General features: G+C 35.9%; 1 protein-coding gene across 1 annotated transcript; it reads left to right on the top strand.

The window, feature by feature from the left end:
- Window positions 1-1644: 1644 nt before the first annotated feature.
- LOC142832333 (UDP-glucuronosyltransferase 2B17-like) lies at window positions 1645-18064 on the top strand. Its single transcript, XM_075942752.1, has 6 exons — window positions 1645-2466; window positions 6028-6176; window positions 7411-7542; window positions 13614-13701; window positions 14169-14388; window positions 17676-18064. The coding sequence occupies exons 1-6, from the start codon at window positions 1743-1745 to the stop codon at window positions 17953-17955; spliced, it is 1593 nt and encodes a 530-aa protein (XP_075798867.1). The 5' UTR covers window positions 1645-1742; the 3' UTR covers window positions 17956-18064.
- The last annotated feature ends 1344 nt before the right edge of the window (window positions 18065-19408 follow it).

Consider the following 19408-nt stretch of genomic DNA (forward strand, 5'->3'; position numbering starts at 1 on the left):
ATGATAATAAATTATGCTTTTAATTTGTATCAGTTTATTGAGAATTGTTTCTGTGGCTCTATTCATTGTGAATGCACGGCAGTGTGCCATGTGCTGGTGAGAGGAATGTATATCCTGTCCCATTGAATGAAATTTTCTGTTTAGCCAGTTGAGTTTGTGCTAAATTCTAGTACTGAATTTTTGCCTAAGTGATTTTCCAATTGAAGTGAGGTGTTCAGAACTACAGGTCCTACTGTGTTTACGTCTCTCTTTCATTTCCAAAGTTTGTGGAAAATAATTGGATGTGTATGTATTATAGTGATTGCCTTTTGATAAACTAATATGTTGGTAAATATATAAAGACCTTAAAGCTCATATTTTATACTCTATAACTTAATTGGTTTTGACAATTATAAGTGTATCTACTACTTGTAATTTACTCTTTTGATTTTTCCAATTCTCAGCGCAAGTGTTTATTACCTACGAAGAAATTTTTTAATACATAGAGTCTCGTGTTTAGATGTTTGTTTGATTAGAAAGAGCATATATTTTAATTAAAGAATTTGACATGTTAACATCCAAGCTTGTTATTTATAATTTAATAAATTCTAATGTCATTTATTTTGTTCCTTTCTTCTCCTTTATTGTTCATTTTTGTGAGTTAATGGTTTTCTCACTAAGTTGACTGGTAAAAGCATTACTATAATGAAAGAAATATTTGGGTATATGTGTAAGGAAATTTCCAGAAAGGATTAACTTATTAGCTCTCCATTATTTGGGGATGTCCCTGACACATGTTCCCTTCACAAAAACTTCTATAGACCTGCTTACAATGATGAATACTACCACTTCAAATCATGGTACTAAATATGTCCATAATTCCAAAATTTTGTTTTGGTGAACGACTTGGTCAATATAATGAGAAATTGGCACTTATAACTAAAAACTTTCCCTAGATGATATCTCCTAGAGTGTTTTGAAAATTTATAGCTTCAGCAAAATACCAGGACACAGAAGAAGACATAAGCAGATCACATGTCAATATCCAAGGTCTACATGTACAATCTTACAGAAATTGATGACTCATCTACTTCTCAGGGCCTTTGTGGAATAAGACTTTGATAACAAGGTAATCAAGTACTTTTTGGGCTTATGAAATGCCAGTGGACAAATAAGTTGAACCAACTAACTGCCTTAGCAGTAATATCTCTCAGGTTTAGTCTATCAGCTATAAGTCTAACAACTCAACTGCTAGTCAACTATTTCCCTAGGGACATGTGTAGGAGAAGTCTCGGGTCTATCTTCTTCCCAGGACTACTGTCATTAAAGTTAGTTAGGTGTACTGTCAAGCATTTTAGAAATTATATGTAGGTGAATATGTTAATCAACAGTTGTATAAAAAACTTTAAAAATGATATCCATAAAATATTTATATGGTGTGCAATTACTACATCTTGGGTTCTATGTTGAGAAGAAATTTCATACTAACGTCTTGCTAACCAGTATTCTTGTTATTATTCAAATATCTTAGAAATGAGGTGTTATGCAAACAAAGTATTGACTCCTGAATTTGCTTCATTATAAAACATGTGGCATTAAACACTGATATGCAAATATGAGAAATTAATATTTGCTTTTACTATCTCCACTAATCTCAGAATCTACTCAGGTTATAGTTTAACTCATGGATTTTTCTCCTTAGATATAAGAATAAGCGATGACACAGGGGACACATTCTGAACAGAAGACTTTGATTTCCCAGGATGACTGTGAAGTGGATGTCTGTTCTGCTGCTCCTGCAAATGTGTTGTTACTTAAGATTAGGGAACTGTGGGAAGGTATTGGTATGGCCAATGGAATACAGTCACTGGATGAATCTAAAGACAATACTGGATGAACTTGTACAGAGAGGTCATGAAGTGACAGTTCTGAGACCATCAGCTTCCATCTTTCTTGATCCCCAAAAGTCACCTGGTCTGAAGTTTGAGAGTTTTTCTACGTCTATCAGTAAAGATGATCTGGACAAGGTTTTTACAAAGGTTGTGGATTTATGGACTAATGAGATGCCAAGAGATATATGTTTATCCTTCTCTCCTTTGCTACAAAACACATTTGAAGAATATTCTAATAGCTATCTAAGGCTTTGCCGAGACACAGTTTCAAACAAACAACTTATGACAAAACTACAGGAATCCAAGTTTGATGTCCTTTTTTCGGATGCCATTGCTCCCTGTGGGGAGTTGATAGCTGAACTTCTCCAGATCCCTTTTCTGTACAGTCTGCGCTTCACTCCTGGATATACAATGGAAAAGTACAGTGGGAAATTTTCAGTCCCTCCCTCTTATGTACCCATGATTTTGTCAGGTCTAGGTGGTCAAATGACATTCATGGAGAGGGTAAAAAATATGATGTGTATGCTGTATTTCGACTTTTGGTTCGAGACATTTAATGAGAAGAAATGGAGTCAATTTTACAGTGAAACATTGGGTAAGTTATGTTTCTTCTCAGTAGCTCAATGACCTAAATTTCACAAGTATTTAAATCTATAGTCATGTCCATGAAGTGCATAGTGAAGTTGCCTTTTATAGGTGATCAAATGTAATATGATGTTAGCCACCAAACTCACTGTAAAAGCTCATAGTATTGATCAAAGAGAAGCAGTTATCAGACCTGATACTGGAATCTGCTGAGATACAGAGTTGCGAAGAGAAGCAAGTAGACTTTTCTTAAGTGATTCTTTACTCATTTTGCTGTAATTTTTAATCTATTTTAATAAGTCACTAGCTAGTTAACCAAATCATAATTAACGTATATTAAGGAATTAAATATTTTACAGTTTATATATATATAACATTGAAGAAATTATTTTCTCTTGCATAGGCAACTATCTTTATTTAAAACTAAGCTGTGGGGTCTGAAAATATAACCTAAAGATTAAGAGGTTTTTTTTCTATTCATTTTGACTGCCTGAGTTCTGTTCCTAGCACCCACCCAGGTCCAGTGTCTCAGAATTGCTGCCCTTTTATGGTATCTGTTGATTCCTGAATAAAGTTGTAAATATTCACACAGATACACATGTACATAAATAAAAATCAAATTATAAAATATTTTCTCTCTATTTCCTAAAGAATTCCTTTACTTTTGAAAGAATCTATGCTAGCTCATAGGTGTAAAAACGGAACTGGAGTTTCTACCAATACCATATTTTTTTTATTGTGTACTTCCCTAACATCTGCTGTTTAAACACTACAGAAACACGGATACTCATGTACCCAGTCAGTATTCTTTTGCAGTTGTTTTTTTTTCTTTCTCTCAACAAATATGCCTTAGATAAGACTGTCCACAATTCATATTCTCATAATTTCTGAAGATATTCTGATTATTTTTGAAAGGTAAGCATTATTAAAGTTTGTGATATGAAACAAAGTTAGAAGCACTAACCAGAAATTCAGCAATTCATAAACTTTACAGCTCCTTTAGCAAAACAAGGATGAAGGACAAGCTACACACTACAAGAACGCTGGGGAAGTCTGGCCATGGTCCATGGCATAATGTGACTTTTGGACCTGGAAGTGTGTTTATATTTACACTGTTCCTTTTAAAGAAATAGGGAAGAGTAAAATGTGTGCTCATTAAATAGTGGTATATTGGGTTATTTCAATAACTATTATTTCAAATCACTGTGGAAATATAAGGTAATACGTATGTTTGTTTTAAAAATAAACCCAAGCTGACATTTATGTATATTATGTGAGCTATAAGTCAATTACACATGCAAATTGTTTTACATATGAATCAACATTTGTTTTTATTTTATATTTTAATTGATTTTATTGAGCTCTACATTTTTCTCTGCTCCCCACCATGCCTCTCACCTCTGCTTCAACCCTCCCCTAAAATCCCCATGCTTTCAATTTACTCAGGAGATTGTCATTTTCTAATTCCCAAGAAGATTATATCCATGTATGTCTCTCTTAGTGTCCTCATTGTTGTCTAAGTTCTCTGGGATTGTGATTTGTAGGCTGTTTTTCTTTGTTTTATGTTTAAAAACCACTTATGAGTGAGTACATGTGATAATTGTCTTTCTGGGTCTGGGTTACCTCTCTCAAAATGATGTTTTCTAGCTCCATCTATTTTTCTGCAAAATTCAAGATGTCATTATTTTTTATTCTGTGCAGTACTCCATTGTGTAAATGTACCACATTTTTCTTATCCATGCTTCGGTTGAGGGTCATTTAGGTTGTTTCCAGGTTTTGGCTATGACAAACAATGCTGTTATGAACATAGTTGAGCACATGTCCTTGTAGCACAATTGAGCATCCTTTGAATATATACCCAAAAGTGGTATTACTGGGTCTTGAGGAAGGTTTTTTCCTAATTTTCTGAGAAATCGCCACACTGACATCCAAAGGAGCTGTACCAGTTTGCATTCTCACCAGCAATGCAGAAGTGTTCCCTTTACCCCCACAACCTCTCCAGCATAAATTGTCATCAGTGCTTTTGATCTTGGCCATTCTTACAGGTATAATAAACAATCTCAGAGTTGTTTTGATTTGCATTTTTCTGATGACTAAAGATGTTGAACATTTCCTTAAGTGTCTTTCAGCCATTTAGATTCTTCTGTTTAGAGTTCTCTGTTTAGGTCTATACTCCATTTTTTACTGGATTATTGTTCTTTTGATGACCAAAATCTTCAGTTCTTTGTATATTTTAGAGATCAGACCTCTGTCTGATGTGGGATTAGTGAAGATTTTTTTCCCTTTCTGTAGGCTGTCATTTGGTATTATTGACTGTGTTCTTCGCTTTACAGAAGCTTTTCAGTTTTAGGAGGTCCCAATTATTATTTGTTTCTCTCAGTGTTTGTGCTGCTGGCATCATATTTAGGAAGTGGTGTCCTGTGCCAAAGAGTTCAAGGGTGATTTTTAATTTCTCTTCTATAAGGTTCAATGTGGTTGGCTTTATGATGAGGGCGTTGATCCATTTGGACTTGAGTTTTATGCATGGTGATAGATATGGGTCTATTTTCATTCTTCTGCATGTTGAATCTAGTTATGCCAGCACCATATGTAAAATATGATTTTTTTGCTTCATTGTTAAAAATCAGGTGTTTTAAAAAGTGTGGATTATTATCTGGGTCTTCTATTCAGTTCCATTGATCTTCCTGTCTGCTATTATGCCAATACCAGGCTGTTTTCAGTACTGTAGCTCTGTAGTAGAGTTTGAAGTCAGGGATTGTTATGCCTCCAGAAGTTCTTTTATTGTACAGGATTGTTTTGGCTATGCTGGTTTTTGTTTTTCCATATGAAGTTGAGTGGCATTCTTTCGAGGTCTGTGAAGAATCCAAGAACACATCAGAACCATCATCCACCGTGATCAAGTCAGCTTCATCAAGATCAAGATGCAGGGATGGTTCTACATATGAAAGCCTGTCAACATGATCCACCATATAAACAAACTAAAAAAACAAACAAACAAAAACCATGATTATCTCATTAGATGCCAAAAAAGCTTTTGACAAAATACAACATCCCTTCATGATAAAGGTCTTGGAGAGAGCAGGGATACAAGGAACATACATAATAAACCTAAACATAATAAAGGCAATATACAGCAAGCCAACAGTCAACATCAAACTAAGTGGAGAGAAACTCCCAGCGATTCCACTGAAATAGAGAACAAGGCAAGCTTGTCCACTCTCTCCATATCTATTCAGTATAGTTCTCGAGGTCCTAGCTAGAACAATAAGACACCAAAAAAAGATCAAGTGGATACAAATCAGAAAAGAAGTCAAACTCTCACTGTTTGCTGATGGTATGATAGTTTACATAAGCAATCCCCAAAATTCTACCAAGGAACTTCTACAAGTCATAAACATTTTCAGTAATGTAGCAGGATACAACATTAACTCAAGAAAACAGTAAAATTTGTTTTTAAATGCATATGTTCTATATCAAATATATCTTCCACCATTTAAAGAAAATATATTTTACATTCAATTGACAATCCTGTCAACTTTTCTCCTTCTCACTTGCTCATTTCTCCTTCTAGGAAGGCCCACTACCCTAACTGAGACAATAGGCAAAGCAGAAATGTGGCTTATTAGATCCTACTGGGATGTGGAGTTTCCTCGCCCAACTTTACCAAATGTTGAATATGTTGGAGGTCTTCACTGCAAACCTGCTAAACCCTTGCCTAAGGTAAATACATTCTTTAGATCTCTTTGTCATTTGATTTCCTTTCTGATGAATGTGATTCTACAGATTTTATTAGATTTTTCTCCCCAGGATAGAGATATATAGGAAGTGGATTTAAGCATCTGTCTCACTAGGCATTCGATAAACTCAAAAAAGAATGTCATAGACTGGGAACACATTCATATCAGTGAATTAAATTAAGTCAGCCAGGGTACTTTTATGGTTAGCTATTCCTTACCATGTAGCTATGAGGATTTAAGTTTGTATCACACACCCAGGTAAAAAGTTGGATGTCCCAGTACAGTGCAATGACTTTAGCACTGAGGTTGCAGAAACATTTAATACTGGGAGCTTGCTGTCTCGTAGTCTGTTAAAAAATGCTGAGATTTGTGTTCAGTGTGAGACAATCTCAAAACCTATTTTGAAGACTCATAGAGGAAGGCATTAGATTTTTACTTTTGGCATCTATGTGCTAAACACACATGTTCACACACATATACACAAACACACATGTGCATACAACACACACACATATAAATACATGCAAAAAAGACAGAGAAATTAAGTCAGTTAAACTCATCACTCATAAACTGTTCATCACCAAAAGCTATGATGACATATATCCGAGATAATTGTTTGATATCCGAATAAACAACATAGACAGTTTCTCTCCAACCAGTAAATTTTGGATATCAGCTCTGAAAATACCCTATTCGTACACAATACCAGAAAATTTTTATATGGTATTTGTTTATCATGAAGTTATGATTATTTCACAAAGAACCAAAGTATTTTATTAATCATAGTAGGAAGTTTGTGTAAACTATCACATATGCACATAATATAACATAAATATTATTTCATCAAACACTTGCTAATAATATCAAATCGGGTATTATAGAAAAATAAAATGGCAAGATCCTGTAAGATGAAAGCATGTAAATTACACTACACATTTATGAATGCTTCATAGAATATGCTTTCACTCCTGAGTTTTAATTTAGTCAGAAGAGGATATTTTGAAATTCTGTTGGACAATGTGTGAGTATAGTTTGTGTGGATGCCAGTGAAGTTCAAAGTCTTTGACATTGCCATGCTTGTCTTCTGTATGTTTTAACACCACTATTCTAAATATTCCTAGAAACACTTCAATTTTTAATTTCCTAGTTTTTTCATAAAGTTTTATAAGTGGTTAATCTACAACTGTATTTTGTCATGAAATAAACTCTTTTCACAGGAAATGGAAGATTTTGTCCAGTCCTCTGGAGAGCATGGTGTCGTGGTGTTTTCTCTGGGGTCAATGGTCAGCAACATGTCAGAAGACAAAGCCAATGCAATCGCATGGGCCCTTGCCCAGATTCCACAAAAGGTGAGGGGCAGCATTCCACGTGAACGTCCTTGAAAGGTCTGATTATAGAAATGATTGTGTGAAAGGTAAAGTTTTAAGGAAGCTCTAATTTCCCTTAGTGGAATTTAGAAATTGATATTCACAACAAATGCTTCAATACTGCAGAAAGTGTTTTTGACTAAGAGTGACTTGGATATAAGCACAGTGATCACCTTGGGCACATTCTGAAATGCTGACAGAATGATGACATTGCTATCCAGTCTACGTAGACATAGCCAAATTCTTCAGAGTCACTTGTTCTATTTGTTGATTGCTTAAAGTCACTGTAAACATTAGATTTTCAGGGGTGAGTTAATTTGTATTTAGTATTTCTATCAGAATATCAGTAAGCAGGTGTTGAAATGCAGCATGACTCTGCATCCTAATTTTGAAACACACCTGTTCAGTGTGCAGTTGAGAGGGCAAATTGAAGGAAGGGAGTCCGAGGCTCACCAACTGTCAATCAAAGTATACTTTTGGCTTATTGAGAGAAAAAGCATTAAAAGAATAAAAAACTTTTGCTCTTGACTGGTCTGCCAGTATTTGTAGGAGAAAAATCCAAGGGAAAGGTAGACGGGTGCTTCCCTCACAGTGACGTCTGCATCATAAAAGATGAAACTCATGACTCCGCTCTTAACCAGTCAGAGTAAAGTCCTACCACTCAAGGAAGAAATAGGGAAAAAAGAAAAAGTCCAAAGGAATCTAAGATAAGATATAAAGTTTCTGATGACTCACTCTATAAAGAATACTACAAGGTAATTTTCTATGGTTTAAATTTGAATGTTTATGAGCATTTTCAGTTTTGTATTGGAACACCCACTCTTTATTCACCTACATTGATTTTTGATGTCGCCCTGTATTTGATTTTTATCAGTCATGTAGCAAATCCATGTTAACCATGAGGCTAATGCTCCATTTTATGAGATTTGTCTGAGAGTTTCAACATTAGCATTTATTGTAGGCCTCAGGTACGGACTAATTTTTCTGTCAAAGAACAGTCTGACCTCTGCAGTAAAATCTTTGCAGTTCATCATAAGGACTGCATCCCTACCAGTATGCACAAGTCAGTAGGACATAAATCAATGTCATTAGATTTTGGAATATTTTTCAATAATAACACTTGTGAATAGCAAATTATGTAGAAGAGACTGCTAAGAATCTTTGCAAAGATTAATATGGTCAGCAATACCCAAATCTATCATAATTCAAGCCCCAAATAAGGTCATAATTTTACAACTCCCCAACAAACCTCATAAAATGGAGCCTTGTTTAACATCTGCTTGCTACATTTAATGAATTTCTGAACAAGAGGAATGGCTTGGTATGTTAACTCTTTTCAGTGCAGAGTGGTCAGCTCAGTCTGAATCCCCCAAAGCCACAGTATTGTATGTGTCTGTAATGCCAACACTCTGATCAAAGATGGAAGGCAGAAATACAATTCCTATGAGTCCACAGCAAAAAAGAAAAAAAAATCATATAAGAAATTCTGTCTCCAACAGAAGAGAAACCAGAATGAATTTTTGAGGTATTCTTCTCCAGTCCCCATTCACCTTGGAAGGTTTAAACATGTACCCACACACATTAATTGACTCATATATACTGCAGCACATACAGAACACCCAGGCAGGAAAAGAGAATAAGATAGAGACAGGAGAAGAAATTTCGAATCTCACTGACAATCTAAGGATATGGATTCATCTTCAGAACTCTGCATGCATTTTTTCCTGCAACTGGTGATTTGTATGTCTACATTAAGATTCTTAGAATCCTAAAGCAAAATTGATTTATCATGAAAAGACAATGATTGCATAGATTTGAACTCATGTCAATGAAAAACACGAACAATACCTGCACAACCAAAATCAGACCAAATTTGAGCATGCTTAGAGGAAGAGGGTACATTATCCTACCCAAAGCCATAGAATTATTGACAATTATTAGCTTGTGAAATAGGAAGGGTGTAGGCCCTGGTAAATAAAGTTTTCTCTATCGGGACACCACACAGCCAAGAAAATTTGTAGTGCACAAATTGGTCTTGAAAATTCTCTTTTTTTAAAAAGGAATTCAAGTTGAATGGATAGAAAAGAGGGTGATTTAGTGAAGAATCAGTTTGTGAATTAATACGACAAAAGTTACTACATGACCTCCTAAAGGAATGAAGAAAAAAATATCAGTTTCACTTGATGTGGTCATAATCATCGTTTGGGCAACAGATGGAGTTCCAATGTGTAGATATTACAGGCATATTCTGAACCTCATGGTCTACAGCAATAGTTCTACAAAGAACATAAGTCTTTTGGTGAGAAGGCGATACAGCTGGTTGAAGGTTTTGTTTTAAGACCTACACTGTCACTGCTTCAGAGGCAGTGATACTTGGGAGAACAGGCCAGAAAATGAGGCCGAATAGTCAATTTTATTCAGAGACTCAGACAAAGAATGCACTGAAGGTTAAGAAAAGTCTTATGAGCAAAACATACATGAGTTAAAGCTGTATACAATCATAATGAGGAGCCTTGTGGGGCAAAAACATGTTTTTCCACAGAGGCACACAAAGAGCAGGCTACACATTATCTGGATAACAGCAGCAAGCAGTAGTGGTTACCCTGAAGTAGATCCACTCCTTTCTACTACATCTGGGAGAAGGGCAAAACACAGTCCAAGAAATAATAGGATAAGAAAAATGTAAAACAGTTTTCCATCCTTCCATAGTAATGTATAAATAAAATTTGAAAACCCATACATTTCTGTAACTCTCTTTAAAACTGATTGTAAGTCAGACGTAATATAGTACAGCAAGGATCAAAGCCATATGATTGTTGACATTGGGTCCTCCCCTGATTTACTGATTGAACAAGAAAAGAAAAGTAAGAAATTAGTGTTGTATGGACCTTATGGTGTAAATAAATCCATTCTAACGGTTTATTCTTTTTTACTACATCTCCTCTAGGAGACAATTGTGTGGTGAAAATAAGTTTAAAAGCAGCAAAGGATCCACACTGTGGGGGCCTAAAGAAGTGGTTCCACTGCACCTTGAGCTTAGGTCAGAGAATCCAAGCCTATTTCTGCTCCTTCAAGGATAGGACAGGAGGTTTTACCCAGGGAGTTGCTGCTTACAGGATACTTAGTCTCAGGTGTAGCCACTGAATGTCATACCTAAAACATCAGAAAGCTTAATTCAGTAATAGAGACTTGATATCTCAAGTATTGAAGCAAGTAATTGTTCTATATTTCCTTGTGTCATGTCAAACCAGTCTCTTTTGCCTTCTTCCCCCGCTTTTGGATTGTAGTGTATACGTATATGAAAAATAAGCATGGGCATATTCAGTATTCACTGGATAACTCCGTTGCTTCTATTCTCTGTCTCCTTATTTCTTTCATATCTCTGCTCCTCCTACCTAATTTTTCTTTTTTTTTTTTGAGGCTGGGAAACACACTTTTATTAGAACACGTACATATATTTCCATAGCTCCCCACCAAAAATCTGTATTCATCATAAAAATTATCTAGAATAAAACCAACTACGTGTTTTAGACACACATCTCTCAATAGTAAATTAGACAGCAATATACAGTACTGGAATAAACAAACTCCACAGTTTATTCTAGAGTAGTTTTTTTTTTTTAGAGAAGAAATTATAAACCTCTAAGGTTTGGGGCTGGACCGTCAACTATGCAGTTAAGATCACTGGCTGTCCTTTCAGAGGACACTCCATGGTAGCAGACAGCCCTCTTTTTTTTTTTTTCAGTTTTGAAACGAATTTATTTTATTTATTTATTTTTATTGAGAAAACGAAAAAAAAGTTTCAGCCTCCTCCCAGCCTCCCATTTCCCTCCCCCTCCTCCCACCCTTCGCCCCCTCCCCCCACTCCTCTCCCTCTCCCTCTCCAGTCCAAAGAGCAGTCAGGGTTCCCTGCCCTGTGGAAAGTCCAAGGTCCTCCCCCCTCCGTCCATGTCTAGGAAGGTGAACATCCAAACTGGCTAGGCTCCCACAAAGCCAGAACATGAAGTAGGATCAAAACCCCGTGCCATTGTCCTTGGCTTCTCATCAGCCCTCACTTCTCGCCATGTTCAGAGAGGCCGGTTTTATCTCATGCTTTTTCAGTCATAGTCCAGCTGGCCTTGGTGAGCTCCCAATAGATCAGCCCCACTGTCTCAGTGGGTGGGTGCACCACTCGTGGTCCTGGAGATAGAGACAGAGACCCATACTGGAGCACTGGACTGAGCTCCCAAGGTCCCAATGAGGAGCAGAAGGAGGGAGAAGATGAGCAAGGAAGTCAGGACTACCTAATTTTTCTAATCCACATGCTGCTACCCTGGAACGTGCAAACCCCGTCAATGCTAAACCCCAAAGGATGTCACCCCAACAGGTGTCCCCCAACTTGTGGCTATGATACCACACAATATACAAACACATCTTTTAGTTTAAAACCAAATCGCTATAATTCTTCTTTTACTTCTAAAGATAAAACGAAGGACTATGCTATGCTCTCTCTCCTTTTAGAGTTTTAGATGGACTGGTTAGGTCATAATTAGGCATTTATAAAGTGGTATATAGAAAACTGACAATCCCTAATAATTTGTGAAAGGCATTGAATGTTTTTAAATTGTCTAATGGAAATTTATGTGGGAGGTGAAGTGTTGCTTAGCAGTTGTTCTAGTAACAAGTTACCCCAGATATTATACAACGTCTAATTGCTATACTTTTTCAGGTGTAATAATAAGCCCATATTTATGTAGAACATCCTGAGCCATGTCACTATGATTTTATAATTTTTGACTCCTTTGAAAAACCTAAGTCATACTTAGTATTTTTCCACGTGGGAATATCAGTCCCATAATCCATTAAAACTCTTTTCCTATTCCTTTTCATTTTTGACAACCCAACGTTCCATTAAAAGTTTGTTTCCGAAGAATGGGTATCATTAGATGTTGGAATATAGATCTCTGCATGAGTCTGTTGTAGGAAATCTCTTTAAAATATTAATCAGAACATCAGTAACGTAAGGCTGCAGGACTTCCATTATGTCTTCTGGACTCTTACCTTGTAATTTTGTAGTATTCTGTTTAATACTGCATAGTTCTCAACCACATCAGGGTTTAATTTACCCCCACCCCGAAAATGAGCCATTCGGTTGCCATTATTCCATGGTTATAATAGAAACATCAGTCCCATCATAACTAATTAATACTGTAAACATTTTCCCTTTATTTTTAATTACAATAATGGTCTATAATTTTCCTTTAATAAGCTGCTTCATTCTACAGTCTTATTTGTACTGAGTCTATGCTCACAAAGTACATTTCTTTGTCAAGGGCGGTATAGACAAGACTAAAAACTGAAATTTTTCTTCTGTCTTAAATGACCAATTTGTAGGTACTACAATTTACCCTGATAAATCTTCATCAAAAACTCCTGTATGAATTATGATTGCATTCATGGATAAACTACTGCAGCACAGTGAAAGCCCAACTGTTTGAGGCAGTATAAGTCCCCAATATTCTGTGTGTAACCTAGAAGGGCACTGAAGAGAGGAAATGGCAATACTTCAGCAGCACTTCCTTGAATAACATCTTGTAACAAAAGAGTAGATTGATTACAAACTGAAGTCTGGCATCAATGTTGTTATCTTTGCATCTCTGCCTAGAAAATGATGATTATGTTTAACCAGTCTGAATGTAATAATAAGCACAGACATTGATGACACAATCTTCTCAGTATCTCCAGAGTTCTCATTATTTACCGTGTCTGATGTTTTCATCCCTCCTATGGGGGATATTTAGCTATGTTATATTTAACCTTAAAATGATCTAATTTTGCAATTTCTGTTTTTGAAATTATAATAGAATAACATTGTTTGTCATTTCCCTGACTTGCTCCAAACCCTGTCATATCCATGCTCCCTGCTCTCTTTCAAATTCATAGCACCATTTCTATCAATGTTGGCACATATGTTTATGCATATGTAGATACACCTATATTCCTAGATATAGTTTATTCAGTCTATATAATGCTAAATTTGGCTCCAGCAATAAAGATTATCTAATCTTTAACAGGTTCTTTGGAGATTTGATGGCAAAACACCAGACACCTTAGGGCCTAATACCAGAGTCTACAAATGGCTCCCCCAGAATGACCTCCTAGGTAAGACTCTCAGAACAAACCTATCCTAGTTGACTTCAAAATCCTTTATATGACACTTAGTCAATGTATTATTTATTTAAGATAACAAGTTCTGGTATGCAGTTGGTCTTTTTAATACTCATTTTCTTTTATGTACCCCATGTGTTCAACTAGGAATCAGGATTTCATATTCAAGTCTCAAGTCTGAAGCAATTCTGCAAAATATCTCTATGGAAATTTAGTTTCTTCTTGCTCTGAAACAAGAAAATATTTCACTGAGGTTATGAGTATAAGAATATGCACATAGGTTTTCTTAGGATGAGGAAAAAGGGGAAATAGCAGTTTTGATGCAAACTAAAATAATAAATTTAATTAATTAAAAAAGAATCTTCATGTAGAAAATCTCCTTTCAGTTCCTTATAGTACACATTTCTCATTTCATGTCTAAGACTGCTAATTAATGTCAACCTGAATTCATGTTATTCTAGGTCATCCAAAAACCAAAGCCTTTGTAACTCATGGTGGAGCCAATGGAATCTATGAGGCGATCCATTTTGGAATCCCTATGATTGGCATTCCTTTGTTTGCAGAGCAACATGATAACATTGCCTACATGGTAGCCAAAGGAGCAGCTGTTTCATTAGATTTCAGAACAATGACAAGGGCAGATTTACTCAGTGCCCTGGAGGCCGTCATAGATAATACTTCGTGAGTATAACCTTTTGAAATGTATATATGTTGTTATTTGTTTATCATTAATTGTGATTCCTACTGAAGGCCAAAGGGGCAACCATTATCCTGAAGGCAAGAATAATGGAAGGTACAGAGACAAATTAGGGTATGATTCAGTGTCATAGATTTTTCTCTCTTTTTGATACTACTTTTTGTGTCCATGTTGTGCTCTATGTTTCTTTCCTATGTAAATCAGACTGGTCCTAAATGTGCAATCTTTCTGCTTCATCCTCTAAACTGCTTGGCCAATAGGGATATGCAACCAGCTCTGGCCAATTCTTAATTTTAATTCTTTTAGGTAAGTAATTGGTCAGAGATTTAAGGATAATATAAAATTTAAGTAACCAATAAGTGAAGTGAAAAGAAATGTTAGGAGTGGTGACAGATGTCACCTAGAAGCCAAAGGAAAATATTCCAACAGAGAAACCTGAATGCTGCAAAAGAGATAGGTAACTGTTACAGAAGTTGTAACTTTCTGCATTGAAATAGCATAGATACTAACATAAATGTAAGTGAGTTGTTAAATAATTAAATATGCCACCTGTTTGAGGGTAAACTCAAATAGTTAAAACCTATTAGACTGAAGAAAATTAACATGTTCATCATTATTTTTCTTTGATTAAAAAAACCCAATTGGAAGCTCTTTCCTGGAAAAGCCTATTTCTCTCCCACGTCAGCAATACTTCAGTGCCAATAATAATTAGGAGCAGAGAGAGATCTCCTTCTTTTCACGTTAGCATGAATATTGGGGCCATCCTTATTCAGATCTTGTTTAGGGTTGTTGAGACCAACTATTGACGTCATCATTATTCAGGTCTTGTTTAGGTATCTATGTTGTTGAGACCAACTATTGGCGTCATCATTATTCAGGTCTTGTTTAGGGACTTATGTTGTTGACCCAACTATTGGCGTCATCATTATTCAGGTCTTGTTTAGGTATCTATGTTGTTGACCCAACTATTGGCGTCATCATTATTCAGGTCTTGTTTAGGGACTTAGGTTGTTGAGACCAACTATTGGCGTCATCATTATTCAGGTCTTGTTTAGGTATCTATGTTGTTGAGACCAACTATTGGCGTCATCATTATTCAGGTCTTGCTTAGGTATCTACGTTGTTGAGACCAACTATTGGCGTCATCATTATTCAGGTCTTGTTTAGGGACTTAGGTTGTTGAGACCAACTATTGGCGTCATCATTATTCAGGTCTTGTTTAGGTATCTATGTTGTTGAGACCAACTATTGGCGTCATCATTATTCAGGTCTTGCTTAGGTATCTACGTTGTTGAGACCAACTATTGGCGTCATCATTATTCAGGTCTTGTTTAGGTATCTATGTTGTTGACCCAACTATTGGCGTCATCATTATTCAGGTCTTGTTTAGGGACTTAGGTTGTTGAGACCAACTATTGGCGTCATCATTATTCAGGTCTTGCTTAGGTATCTATGTTGTTGACCCAACTATTGGCGTCATCATTATTCAGGTCTTGTTTAGGGACTTATGTTGTTGACCCAAATATTGGCGTCACCATTATTCAGGTCTTGTTTAGGGATCTATGTTGTTGAGACTTCATGAGTGTAGCTTATCAAAAAGCAACTTCACAGCGGTTATTTGTACCTCTGGCTTCTAAAATCTTTCAATTCTCTTTGCTGTGTTGTACCACAGAAACTAGTGTTCAGGTAAGGGGATTTCAAGTCAGTTCCAGCTCAGAGGTCTCTGAGGTCTGCTTCTGAACTTCATGCTCGTTCAGCAATAGAAACTTACCTTCCACCTCTGGAGAACAAGCAACACAAATAGGCCATATGTTTTGGGAGTCTCTTTGACAGACCCAGCCAACCTCTTAAAAAAGTTGGGTGTCTGGTCTGGTGTTTGGATTTATGTTAGATGCTCTTTGACTCTTGGATCAAGCACCATGAGCCCATATGAGAAAAGATATTTAAAACTATATATGTATATTTATACATGAAATTGTACGTGTTATGGGACATTTGGATTTGTGGCTTTCTCTGACATCCTTATTGGTACTCTAATATTTTCTAGTTTTTTTTTGTATTAACCTCCCTCTCCCTTCCCTAATGAGCCTCCATCTTCCCATTTCCTAATCATTAAATAAGGTACATTCTAAATTTTAAGTAAGTATGGCATATATAAATTTTAAGTAAGAAATGAGGATTATTTAATGAGAATAAATATATAATGTTCTCATTTTGCTTTGTAAATAAAGAAACCGTAAGTTATCTATATGACAATTGCTAATTGTGCTACATAAAACTGGCATTAGAGTTGATGATTTATGTCTCTATATTACCCTTCTCCTTCTTATACTCATCTATAATTATTTCAGCATTAGAATCAAATGCACCCACAGTACTTCAATGTGAAATTTTTACAAGTCTTACTTCTAACATTACAACGATGACAAGAAATGAGTATCAAAAACAATAGCAACAATTAGGCTTGAAAGATGGCTTTGTGGATAAGATAAGGTCTACCATAGCAGAGGACCAGAGTTCTGTTCCCAACACTTACATCAGTTGGTTACAAACATCTGTAAGTCTAACTCCAGTAGATCTCATAACACACATACACACACACACACAAACACATGTTTTCATACACACACATATATATTTAAAAGTAAAAGTGAGAATTTATTGTAATTCTATTTAACAATAAGAGTAATGAAATTAATAAGAAATCCCATTATAGTAACAGGGAAGAAAATTATTCTTCCTATCAATTTTATCAAATGTGTGATAACATTAATTAGAAATCCATAAAAGAAATGAAAAAACTATCGGAGCTAAATAGTAAGAAACAGAACACATTTGCAATAATAACCACTAACAATTGATATATGTTCCATAAAAATCTTATTTCAATCTTTATCACCTTTACACAGAAATGCACAAACATGGAGACAAGAGAAAAGTTTGTCTTATACTTATGCATCCTGACACTAGTATACATTTTGCTCACAAAGTTTACTATTAATTGCTTATAGGTAACTGAAGTTTAACATACTCAAATAATATCTCATTTTAGTATATTTTGAATTTAAGGTGTAACTATGTCCAAACTTTACTTTAGAAATTTTTGATGGATTTTTTTTCATTTTTTTTACATGCTTAATCTTGCATGCTCAAGAAGCTCAGTCATGCCTCTGAAAGTCTCCCTAGTCATGAACATAAAGAATACACAAAAATTGTACAAGTGCATTTTTTCATAATTTATATAAGTTGATGTCCATTTTCTTACTTTCAGCTATAAAGAGAATGCAATGTGGTTGTCAACCATTCACCATGACCAGCCCATGAAACCGATGGACAGAGTCATCTTCTGGATTGAGTTTGTCATGCGCCACAAAGGAGCCAAGCATCTGAGGCCACTTGCACACAACCTCACCTGGTACCAGTACCACTCTCTGGATGTGATTGGATTCCTACTGGCCTGTGTGGCAGCCATAGCTTTCCTTGCCATAAAATCCTTCTTATTCATTTATCAGAGGTTTATAAAGATGGGAAAGAAAACGAAGAGTGAGTAGAGCTCATTGAGAATGCGCATGGACTCAATTTCAGCATCTTTCTAGTTTATGAATGGTCTTCTGAACATTCACTGATTACTTGGTCAAGGCATATCTTCATTAGACAGGAAGGGAGAAATAATGCAATTATATTATAATCAGCAATGATTATAGTCTGAGCTTGAACAGCAGTACTTATTTCACCAATAATGCTTCATTTTTCTCCTAGATTAGTAATGATTTGAACAGTGTTTTATCTGCTATTGATCTTCAATAATAAAACAATTTCTGAATCCACAGGAAATGGAAGAGTTTGCACAGAGTTCTGGGGAGCAGGGTGTCGTGATGTTTTCTCTGGGGTCAATGATCAATAACACAACACATTCAGGGCCAATAGAATTGCATCAGCCCTTGCACAGATTCCACAAAAAGTAAAATGAGGTCTTCATGGAAGGCAATTATCTACTTAGTTTACTCAAGTCTGGAAAGGGATGGCACTGAAAGGTCCCTTTATGTAAAATTAAGTATTATGATTGCCCTTAGTCAGGTTAGAAACAAAGATAAAGATGGCAGATTCTACAGAATGTGTTTTTGATGACAATAACCGTGACCTAAACATCATGATCGCAGGGAAGCGTGGTGAGTAAGTGCAATCTAAAATTCTCTAGTCTGATGATACTGGGAGCAAAACTATCCAAGAATAACTAAATTCTCCATGGTCACTTAAACCTTTTCCTTGAGTCTTATTTGAATCTAGATATTCAAGGAAAATGAAAGTTTATTTAAAACTTTATTACCAGATATAGAAAAATATCTGTAGTATAGCATTAATAGTCTTCCAGATCTGCAGTAGCATAGAGACTTCCCAGGTTTCCCTCCCTTCTTCATGAGAATGCTGAACTAGGATTGCTTAATTACCACTCAGAAGATGTCTCAGAGAATAGAAAAGAAACAGTTCACCATCTCAGTCCCTTTGGACCCTGTTCATTAGGGGGGGAAAAAAGGAAGAGTTGGCCATTCTAGAATCTGCCAATCCTAAAACAGAACAGTGTAAATGAGAAGGTGAAATGGTCCCTGTCCTTCTAGTGAACCACACAAAGTCAAACATTGTCTATGGCACTTTGTCTCTAACCCAGAAGAGTAAGTGTGTTTCATTTAGGAAGAAATGGAAGCTAAGAGATAATCCAGTAGAATTAGGATTGATACCAGGAGTGGTCCAGCTGACTCTCTTCATGAGGTATATGAAGATAATTTTCCACATCTGAACATTAACCTGGAGTATGTAGGAACTAGATTTTAAGTTTCTATCCCATGAAGTCTCCCTGTAATAACTCATACTGGTTTTCCCTGAGATCCTGAAGAAAAGTTTAAATTTATTGCTGCAAACAGATATTGAACATGTAGGTGAAGCTCGCATTTACAAGGCTGGTTTAGGATTTCCAACATGAGCACCATTTTGTGCTGTGCCTGTGGA

Source organism: Microtus pennsylvanicus, chromosome 12 (genome assembly GCF_037038515.1).
Source record: "Microtus pennsylvanicus isolate mMicPen1 chromosome 12, mMicPen1.hap1, whole genome shotgun sequence".
Lineage (NCBI taxonomy): Eukaryota > Metazoa > Chordata > Mammalia > Rodentia > Cricetidae > Microtus > Microtus pennsylvanicus.

Excerpts from the sequence above, each read along its gene's own strand:
- LOC142832333 (XM_075942752.1), top strand. The coding sequence starts at position 1,743 with ATGACTGTGAAGTGGATGTCTGTTCTGCTGCTCCTGCAAATGTGTTGT. Across the intron at positions 7,543-13,613 it reads TTGCCCAGATTCCACAAAAG|GTTCTTTGGAGATTTGATGG; the intron begins GTGAGGGGCAGC and ends AATCTTTAACAG. Across the intron at positions 14,389-17,675 it reads GCCGTCATAGATAATACTTC|CTATAAAGAGAATGCAATGT; the intron begins GTGAGTATAACC and ends TCTTACTTTCAG.